This window comes from Ammospiza caudacuta, chromosome 13 (assembly GCF_027887145.1).
Source record: "Ammospiza caudacuta isolate bAmmCau1 chromosome 13, bAmmCau1.pri, whole genome shotgun sequence".
Taxonomy (NCBI): Eukaryota; Metazoa; Chordata; class Aves; order Passeriformes; family Passerellidae; genus Ammospiza; species Ammospiza caudacuta.
This window is the reverse complement of record NC_080605.1, coordinates 20,262,405-20,273,317: the sequence shown is the minus strand read 5'-3', so window position 1 is coordinate 20,273,317 and position 10,913 is coordinate 20,262,405. Positions and strand designations below refer to the sequence as shown.

General features: G+C 51.4%; 1 protein-coding gene across 1 annotated transcript in view; it reads left to right on the top strand.

Annotated features, from left to right (window-relative positions):
• Positions 1-6,102: 6,102 nt before the first annotated feature.
• The window catches only part of ZCCHC14 (zinc finger CCHC-type containing 14), a 51,492-nt gene continuing 46,681 nt past the window's right edge, over positions 6,103-10,913 (top strand). Inside the window, exon 1 of the mRNA XM_058813455.1 lies at positions 6,103-6,666. Coding sequence (XP_058669438.1) covers positions 6,103-6,666 — 564 coding nt within the window. The remainder of the gene's footprint in view (positions 6,667-10,913) is intronic.

Below are 10,913 nucleotides of genomic sequence, written 5' to 3'. Positions count from 1 at the left end.
CAAAAAGGAGTTTCAGAGTTGGCTGCAGTGGGAACAGGAACAGTTCTTAAGGCACTAATTAGTACAGCTGGCTGAATAATGCATAATGAACAGTTCATTCAGCTAATTTCATCTCTTTTTCTATTCATGACTTGCCTGTGAACCAATCCCAATTTTCTCATTTTGGTTGTCATTCAGGAGCTATTTGTGGGTTTCTTCAGGAAATCATCCCCAGTGTGTGATTCCAGCGTGCATCCCAACATGTAAATATTGGGGATTTGCACAGAAGGGTCCAAGTGTGGGACCTGCAGGTGGCACAGGTGATATCAGCTCTCCAAAGGTGAGATGGGAGACCTGGGGCTGCTCAGTCTGGAGAGGAGAAGGATCCAGGGAGAGCTCAGAGCCCCTTCCAGGGACTAAAGGGGCTCCAGGAGGGACTTTGGACAGGGATATGGGATGGGGAATGGCTTCCCACTGCCAGAGGGCAGGGATGATGGATATTGGGAAGGAATTGTTACCTGGGAGGGTGCTGAGGTCCTGGCACAGGTGCCTAGAGAAGCTGTGGCTGCCCCTGGATCCCTAGAAATGCCCAAGGCCAGGTTGGAGCACCCTGGGATAGTGGAAGGTGTCCCTGCCCTGGGAATGGATTTTAAGGTCCTTCCCAACCCAAACCATTGTTTCATTTCTATCCAAGCTGATTTTCTATAACCAAGAATTTCAAATGTTGCAAAGAAACACTGAACTTCACACCCACATTCAGCACACACTTGGGCACTTTCCTTTTCTTCCCCATCCTTTCTCCTCCAGCCCTTTAAAAGGATCTAGCTGGTTGTTGGAATACTGACCCAAGGCAGGGAGAGAAGGGATAGGATGTGAAAACACCCCAAGGAATGTCACTGGAATAATCAAGTAAATACTTCCAGATTTTCCTTTCCAGCTCTGAAGTGTTTTGGCCTTAGCAAGGACTAAATTAACATTGTGTAATGGACGAGGGCTGGAATCAGCCTGTGCATCACAGAGGACAACTCTGGGCTGTGCACATCCCTAATTCGGTAAAGTCACCCAAAATGTGACTTTGGTGGGGTAAGATTTAAGAAAGGGAATATTCCAAGCAGGAGTGCAAAGGAAATTGCTGCCTGTGCTGGGGCAGGGCTGAGGGACAGGGAACCCAGGGAAACCCAGGGAAACTCAGGAGTGCTTCTGTGGCAGCAGCTCCCCAGAGAGATGAGGAGCAGGGGAAGGGAGCTGGGCAGAGGAATGGGCAGCCAGGCCCTGTGGATTTTCACTCTGAAGGAAATCCCACAGCGACTTTGGCTCTGAAGGAAGTCCCCCAGGGAACCACACAAAGCCAGAAGGGCATCCTGGCTTCTGGGGCCCGGGAGGGACATGCCAGCACTGCTGGAAGGGACACACAGGGGACACACAGGGCAAGGGATGCTCACGCTTTGAATTTTGAAAGGTGGCAGATAAAGCAGAGAGTGATGGAGAAGGGATCTTCGCTGAGGGAGAGGTGAGCCTCTCTTTTATGCCTCCAGCTGGGAAAAATCCCTGGAAAATCCGAATTTGCAGGCAGCTGTGAGCGTGGCGGAGCCATCGGCAGAGGGCAGTGACACTCGCAGGCACAGCTCAGCCCTGGCAGCCTTCAATCCATCCATCCATCCCCTGTCACAGCAAGGACACCTTCCCCACCCCGCCCAAACCAAAGCAAACCCGCCTTAATCCTTTGAAAATCAGACTCCAAGCGATGCTGCAGACCCGACAGCTGGCCGCTTTTTGGTTTGAGGTTTTTTTTTGGTTTTTTTCCCCCCTCTCTTCCCAAATCCCACGTGATATTTTTCTCTGCGCTTCAAAGCCGGGGTTTGTTTGTTTTTTCAAGCCCGAGAGCTCCAATTCCAGCATCTGCGTGGAAGCCGACAGGAAATAACCCGTGGGCTCAGGAGTAGTTGAGAGAACATCAAGGGCAATATTTATCTTTCTTTTCCGTGGCTCGGAGCGCAGACACGCAAGGCTCCCGCTCCTGCCTCCCACCGCAGCCCGCCTGGATTACAGGGAGGAGCCGCAGGATTTCGGGGAGGGTTGGGAGAGCTGCCAGGGCAGAACCGCCGTGAGGAGCGAGGTTTGGAACAAAACAGCCAGGATGGGATGAGGAGAATGGGGATCAGCATTTCCCGATGATCAGCATCGCGAAATTTGGTGTGACAGGACAAGGAGCGTCTCCAAAGGTGGCGGCAGCTGTGGGGTGAAAAGCACAGAGATCCCACTTTGAACACCCTTTGTCAGGTTTTATGTTCATCCATGTACAGAGTGGGCTTTCAGATTGGATCTCCCTGGGAAGGCAATTCAGTCCCAAAAAGAGGGAAAGCTGTTTTGGCACCGGAGGAAAGGCTGCCCATCCCAGCTGACTCACACCCCACACAGCAGTGGGTCCATCTCTGGCTTTAAGGGTAATTTGGGGAGAAGGTTTGGGATTTCCAGGCTGGATTTCTGGCAGAAGTGTTGAGATTTAAGCCACATTTAGGAGGTTTAAAATGTCAAACCTGTCATTAAATGGGCAGAGGATTTTGCAAGTGTTGAACAGCCTCCAAAAGTCTCTGAAATGTGATGGGGGAAAGCTCTGAGAAGGTCCCTGTGGAGTTCTGTGGGCTGGGAGCACTGGGCATTTGATGGATCTGGGTAACTCAACTGGTCTTTTATCCAGCAGCCTCCCAAATAAATCTCCTCCTTTTCCATGGTAGAGATTGTCATTCCCATTGTCTCTGTGGATGGACACAGAAGTGAATAATTCTCCTTTCACACAGGACTCAGCCACCTGCCTCACACTGAATTATTTCAGTTAATTTTTATAGGCTTTTGGCCATTCTGTGTTGCATGGAGTGAAACTCACAGGAAGGAATTATCTGTGATAATTAGGATATGATAAATCAATCCTGTGATAAAGAGTTTGGCTACAATGGCTCTGAGGTGCTGCTTGGAGGGAAAGAGGTACTTAAGCCAAGCTCCTTGTTTTAACAGGATTGAGGAAATCCAGACAGGAGAATTCAGATCTTAAAACAGCAGGGAAAATTGAGGTGTTGAAGGGCTGGACCCTCTCTCAGTCCTCTGCTGACTGCAACATCCAACAGCAGCCTCTGCATGCTCTGAAAACACAAAAAGAGAAAAATGAGTTATTGCTTACTGATTACTCCAGCAAGGAATCTTCCCCAGCTGTGCCAAGCATGCACAAAGAGAATTTTCGGGGAGAACAGGCAGGAAATGGGATGATGTGGGATAAATGAGGAGTTCTGTGCTCGCAGGAGGGACAGGGCAGCACAGGCACCCCAGAATGACCTTCACTCCCAACCACTGCCTGGACAGGTGGAACTCGAGCTCCTTCTCAGTTGATTTATCTCCCTGAAAGCAGTTCCTGGCTCTGCCCCTGCACAGCCAGGAATTCTTGGTGACAGAATTATGTCACGCCCCTTTTGGTTTCCTCAGGCTTCACCCAAAGCCATTCTTATCAGAGAAAGGCTCCCAGTTCATCTATTACCATTCAGGTTAGGCTTTGTTTTGCTATTTGGCATCAAAGACAAAAAATTTCTGTCTGTAAACAACACAATCACTCTTTTGCAACAAAATTCTCATTCAAACATTTATTTAGACTCAGTCTTAGATGTGGTTCCAAGCAGAAAATTTCAACCTGCTTCACCTTGCTACAGAAACCTGACTTTGAGCACAGCTTGGTGCTTTCAGGATGGATTAGTGGGTAAAGAACATACTTTAAGGATGGATAAAAACATCAATATAAGCAGAAAGGCCACCAAAGAACTCATCACGCCCATGCCAACAGCCTGGCCCGGGGTAGAACTCAAGGCAGACCCTTCCTAAGGGAGTGAGAGCACTTCCTCTGTTTTCCACACATCCCTTCCTCCCACGGACAATGCCAGGCACGGCAGGAAAAGGAAGCACATATGGTTTGCACTCCATGAGGGATCTCTGCAAGGAAAGGACACACAGAGAGGCTCTGGGGCTGTCAAGGACCCTCTCACAGCAGGAGCTGCAACAGAAGCAGGGCTGTGTCTCTTTACAATAAATGGCATTATGCAGCCCCAGCCAGTGCTCCCTGCCTGCTGACTCCTGCATTTCACTGGGGCTCCAATAAATGCGGTCCATGGCCTGTGATATTCCACAGGGAAATAAAAAAGGATAAACTACCAGCGTCTGGAATGTTTGTGGTGCAGCAGTTCGTCTTAGCAAGGTGCATAATGAGATTTCCAATAAAGCACCACCCAGAGGAACCAGACTTTTTCTCTTCTGTGATACCAGCACAAGTGGTCACACAACTCATGTGAGAGCCCACATTTGGGCATCCCATAAAGATCAGCTCCAGACAAAATGCAGTTTTGCCTTTAAAAGCATCAATGTTGGGTCTTTTGTTTATCTGCGGCACAGCGACATTGCACTTGTGAAAACAAAACCCACGGTCCACCTTCCAAGATTACCATCACATAAATACCAAGCCTGGATTCATTCACTGCCTGCCTGGGGCTGCATTTAAAAATGTTATTCCTGGCTTGTCCCAGCTAAAGATCTTCACCCATGTCATTTATCCAGCTGATGCACAGTCTGGCTACTGGGCTACCACAGCCAAACCGCTGAGTCTCATGGAAAAACACCATGAAAAACAAAAATTGTGTCCACCCAATGCCGTCCGTGCAAACCTGCAGCCACAATCCTGCTAGAAAATGTGCATTGCTACAGCACTGTCAATCAGAATCATGGTTTAGAATGGAGAATGGGACTGTGGGGGCCAAAAAAATGATCATTTTGAGAGGTCTTTGGTGTCTCTTTTGTTTCCACACTGTATTTAAAGACAATCTGGAGTCAGGTGCCAAACTGGCAGCGGGTTGGGCTGGTGGCGGCTCAGGCAAGCGCCGCTGCCAAAGCTTTATCGCGGTTTTGGCATCACCAGGCAGCCAAAGCTTCATCGGGGTTTTGGCATCACCAGGCAGCCAAAGCTTTGTCAGAGTTTTGGCATCACCAGGCAGCGGCAGCAGCTCGGGCTGCATCCCCGGGGCTCTTTGTCAGCCTAAAAACAACCCTGAGGAGGGAGAGCATCGCAGCCATTCCCGCTCCTACTCCACGGGCTCCTCGTGGCTGGAATGAGGCGCTTGGACAGAAAAGGCAGGGAAATCTGCCCACGTTGGGAGCAGCAAACAGCACGGGCAGCACTCGGGCCCGGGGGACAGACTCAAAATGCGCCGGCCATGAAGGACAGAATGAAGGAAGGAAGGTGCAAACACACGATTTGGGCTGCCAGGCTGCACCCCGAGCCTCCTCTCAAGCCTGTGGGGAGGACAGGAGCGCCAGGCCCAAACCCTTTAGCTGTGTGGGGTCAGCGGGAGCAGGGTGAGGCACAGCTGTGCCCGGAGCGGGGTCAGCGCCCCTCAGAGCCCCCCGGGCAGCGCCGGCCGCAGCCGCGGCCCCTCCTCACCCGAGGGCGGCCACACACAAAGGGTGGCTTCTCTCCCCCCTCTCCTATTTAAGGACTCTTCGACCAATCAGCGCCAGGGGCGGGGCTAAACAGGGAGGATTGACAAGCCCCCGAGACCCCGCTCCAGAGAGAGCGGAAGGGGGCGGGGAGAAGCGACCGCAGCCAATCGGCACGGGCGAGCTGGCGGCTCGGCCAATCAGCGGCGTAGGGGGCGTGTCCCGCCGCGGGGTCAGGCCGGGAGCGAAGGCGCCCGTCGCTCCCTGTTCCTCCCGCTCCGCTCGCGGCCGAGCCTCCTCACCGCGGGATCCCTCCGCCTGCGCGCAGCGGCCGGCGGGGTGTGCGCGCCGCTCCGTGCCCCTCCGCCCGGGAGGGATTATTTCCCGCGGTCGCGGCGGCGGGGCGGCCCCGGCGGGGCCGGGGGATGGAGGCACCGGGCGCCCGCCGGAGGGACGGAGGAGCCGCCCCGTGAGGGAGGAACGGGAGCGCAGCGGCCTCCTCGGGGCCGCCGGCGGGCGGGGACCCCGCGGCCAGGCCGCGCCTCAGCGCTCGGGCCTGCGCCGCCCTCAGCGGGGCCCGGCCCGGCCCTGCCCGCCCGGGGCTGCCCCAGGCCGGCTGTGCGAGCCCCGGCCGGGGCGTGCTCGGCGCGGGGCACCATGGTGGAGAAGCGGTGCCCGCGGCTGCAGCGGGACGGCGTGTACCGCTGGTTCTCCGAGCTGCCCTCCCCGCAGCGCGTGGAGTTCCTGTGCGGCCTCCTGGACCTGTGCATCCCGCTGGAGCTGCGCTTCCTGGGCGCCTGCCTGGAGGACCTGGCCCGCAAGGATTATCACTCCCTGCGCGACTCCGAGATCAAGGCCAACAACCCCGCCGACCTGGGCAGCCTCACCAACCTGACGGACGAGGTGGTGCGCAGCAAACTGCTGGTGTCCCTCGCCCTGCTGGGCTCTGCCCACCGCGAGGCCGCCGGGGTCCTGTTCCGCACCCTCACCCACATCGACTCGGTCATCAACAACTACGGGCTGCAGCTCAACGAGGGCCGCACGGGGGATGAGTTCCTGTTGCTCTTCACCATGGCATCCAACCACCCGGCGTTCAGCTTCCACCAGAAGCAGGTGCTGAGGCAGGAGCTCACCCAGATCCAGAGCCTCATGGCCAGCACCAGCAAGAATCCCAGCACCTCTACCCTCAACACCATGGCAACCTATCCTGGCTGCCATAAGGTGGGTATCCTGCTTTCTGCGCGCTGGAATGGCACCGGACTGTGCCTCCGGCTCTCATTTTAAACCGTGCTTTAGCACAGGGCTAAATGGCAGCTACAGAAGCATTGGTTGGTGATGGGGATGCTCAGCTGAGGGCACAGGGAGAGGATGGATGGAGTTTTTACGAGCTTGTGGCATTTAAATGAGAAGGGGTTGACGAGCAGATCACCAGCAGCAATATAAACCCTCCCTGATTGCTTCTCAGAGCATCTGCTGGGGGAACAGTCCTGCCAGCTGCGTGGAAAACCGTGATTTAGGAAGGGGAATAAAAGCATCTCCAGATAAAAGCATCTGTTTGAAAGTTCCCCCTGAAGAAGTTGGAAAGGAGCAGTAGCTGTCCAGTGTCCAAAGCAGCTTGGTGAGACTGGGTTTTATTTAGAAGAATGTGATGGCAAACGTTTGGAGTTGCTGGTGTTGAGCTCAAAGAAATGTTGTCGTTTTGTGTCACTCTGCGTCCCTCGGGTATTGATCCTGGTGTCGGGGTTCACCGTCATTAACTTGCTGTTCTTTCATTCAGTTAGGCCAGACAGGGACGTTTTAGGATGTGCTGGAAGTCATTAGATATGTGTCTGCTTAATTGCTCTCAGCCCGCCACAAATTAGGGAGTCAGAGTGTCTGTGCCTGATTTTAACCCGCTTGAAAGTTCAACCTGAGCCCCAGCTTAGAGGGTGCCTGTGAGAAGTGAACAGGCTGCAGCCTTTGAGGGTGAGTGCATGATTTGTTATCCTGCTCTTGGGAAAGGTGAGGAATACCCAAAAGCTGTGAAAACCCCTGGATTGGAGTAATGCCCTAAATAAAGCTGGTTCTCAGGGCTCAGTAGAGATTTCACTGAGTTGAGTGTTGAATTCCAGACTGAGACAGAAATCTGTGCAGAGTCTTGCCCTGAATACAAATTCCCTTCCCATTTCATGTTTCTTTAAACACCTCTGCTTTGTAAAATTGAGATGTTTTCAGCTTCATATTTTTCTTATCCTTCCTTTTCTATCTTGTTCCTAATCTCCTGTAGTAAGGGGGAAGGAACAAGGCATGGGAGAGCCTCTTCATTCAGCTGAGACTCCATGTGGATAAAATATAGCTGGAAAGAATATTTCACCCAGGATGTAGAAGGATATAATTCAAACAGAAAAAAAAAAAAATCTTCTTTTCAGGTACTTCACTACTTGCAGCTCCCCTTATCCAAATGATGCAGCGACCCTGGCTTGGAAAGTTGGAAAGGAAACACTGTAAATCATATCCAAGATAAGACAAGCAAAAAATAGAGATAAAATCAGGCAGGCAGGAAGGTTTTTGAGAGTCTTCTTTCTGAGCTGCAGGATTTATGGAGCTGAGGAACTCCAGCGCTGTTTCTGTCAGTCTAAGATGGACGGAGAATCCATCCTGCCATTTTTCCTGCCAGGAATGAGGCAGCCAGGATCTTTAGATTTTTTTTCTTTTCTTCTGAGCTCACTGAAGGGTTGTCTCTTTGAAAAGCACATTTTTATAGATTCTGTGTTGAAGAATCTTGGTTGCTAAGTACAGAGTTGTGAGAGGGAACACAAAGGTGACTTTGCCTTCACAGTCTCTGAATGTGCATTTTGTTTGAAGTGATGCACATTTCCTAAGGATTATTTTTTTTGTTGTTGTTCTTAACTGGGTAATTCTGTTACTTTTAGAGTGAGCAGTTGGCTTAAACCAGGAGTTGGATGAAGCAAGTGGAAAAAACAATCTCTCTCTCCATTCAGCCCTGTTCTGTTTAACTATACACAAATAAATTCCAACACCGAGTCCTTGAGGTGTTACCAAGTGATGTTGTGACAATCCTTGTGCTGTAACATCACCTGGATAAAAACAGTGTGGCTGTGGAGAGAAACTGAGTGCCCTGGGCTGCTCCTCCTGCTTGGAATTGGAGAATTCCCTCCCTGGTGCCAGCACTTTCTCCTGGCTCCTGTTGCTTTACTCCAGGGTTAGCCATGCTGAGCTGGTGCTGAAAGCTGGGTGTTAAATGGGGAATTCTGCTCCTCTCTGAGCTCATCCTTGAGGAGCTGGAGAGCCACACTTCATTATTTGAGGTCCTGAAAAACTTCAGGGAGCTGGGGTGGTGTGGATGTGAGGGGGGTTGCAAACAGGGAGTGTTTGTGACCTGAGTTATCCTCAGCTTCCCCCTGGGGAGAGGGGAATTGGGTGTAACTCTTGTGTAACTGTACCTGCCCTGCTGCTACAATTTCTGATTCATGGTTAACTTGTTTAGTCAGGGAGATGCAACAGGAATCTGAGCAGTGCTCTTTGTTCTCCTTGCAGAAACCAATGACAATGTGCTGCTTCTGCCTATTAAAATATGCCCCAACCTGATATTTGCAATAACTTTTTCCAGAGGATTGGACCTTGCATTCCTTCTTCCACTCCTCTTTCTTAGTGAAATATCTCAAAATCAAATTGTGTTTAACAGTTGATACAAATTTACTGTAACTATTTCATGATTCCTCAAGTAGCTCTGGGGTAGGTGAACACAGCTGAAGGTGGTCAGTGATACAAACTGCTTTTTGCTGTTTCCTTTTACTGCCTGCAGTTGCTGACTGTGAGATGGCTTAAAACAGCTGCCCATGTGGTTTTTTGTGCTTTTTCTTGTCTTAATCTGAACCTTATCTTTGCAGGAAAAGGTGGCTGTGGCTGGCTTTAAGTAGGTCAGTAATTATTAGGTTGATGGTTTCTACCTGATGGTATAAAATGAACATTTTATGAACAGGAAGGAAAATGCTGCCCTCTCTACATTGCCTTGGACTCTGTGAGGATGGAATTAAGGAATATCCTGAGTGCAGCTCCTGGTGCTGCCCAGGACATCCCAGCAATCCCTCCTGGCTCTGCACAGCTCCTGCCAGGAGGGGACAGCAACAGGGACAGGGACAGGAGCAGAGGGAACAGCTCAGGCTGGGCCAGGGCAGGCTCAGCTCGGACAGCAGCAGGAATTTCCCATGGAAAGGGGGGTCAGGGATGGGAAGTGCCCAGGGAGGGCTGCAGTGCCCATCCCTGGAGGTGTCCCAGCAATTCCTGAGCTGGCGCTTGGTGCTCTGGGCTGGGGACAAGGTGGGGATGGGGTGTGGGATCTCAGCACCTCAGGACTGAGGTGCAGAGAGGCCAAGACCACCCTTGGGGGGCTCGGGAATCCTGGAATGTTGCCAGAAGTGTCTGGTGGCACGATTTTGATCCTACACAGGAGATGAGACCTGTATGAGGACTGGGAGGAATTCACTGGGTGAATGGTGAAGGGATAAGTTAGTTAAAGTGTAAAACACAGGGTTTGGGATTTTGGTACAGGGGGGTCTAAAGAAGTAAGATGGGGGAATTGGGGCGTGTCCTGTCCTTCTTCTTCTTCTTCTTGGCCTCCATCTTCTGTGGTGGTGGTGGCACTTTGGGATTGGTCATTACTAAAAGTGCACCGGTTAATAAGGGTAGAAGGCATTGGGGAAAAATGATAAATATTGTACACGTAACTTCGGGTATAAAGACAAGTGACCGCCCGGGGGCTTGGGGAGTGTGCTCATGGCTGGCTGCTGTGCAGACCTCTGTCGGGCTGAAAGAAAATCTTTTAGATAAACAATTAATAAACACCGAGACCGAGACAAGATCAGAAGTCTCTCCTCGTCCTTTGAAGCGTCGGCTCTCCAAGGCCATCCCTGGGAATTCCCTGAGAATTCCAGAACACCTAAAACAGCAGCAGAAAACCTTACAAGCCTAAACAGCCGAGAAACCCAACAAGCGGCCTCCCGGAGCTATCTCCGGTAATAAATCAGCCGGACATAAATCAGCAGCAAAGAAATAAAGAAGAACGCCGGAAATCTACAATGGGGCACAGGTTGGATTTGATCACCTTGGAGGTCTTTTCCAAGCTCAGTGGTTCTGTGATTCTCTGCTGGAGTGGATGGCAGATGGGAACACAAATCTGAGCTTGAATTCTGTGATCTACATGGATGCTGGGCATCTTAATATGAATCTCTGCATGGACTTTCCTTCTCAACAACTCCACTGCCAGTAACTCTAAGGACAGAACTGCAGAGCTGGGGAAGTTATTCATGAATCTGTCACTCTGTTTCCTGGAGTTCTTTCATCTCCTCATTAAAATTGTGCTCTAAAACCAGGGAAATAAGAGAATGCTTTGGGTGCTCAGCACCTGCTCTGCTGTGACAAGAGCTCTTCAGTGCAGCCAGGGTGATGAGCTGCAGGTTTAGATCAGA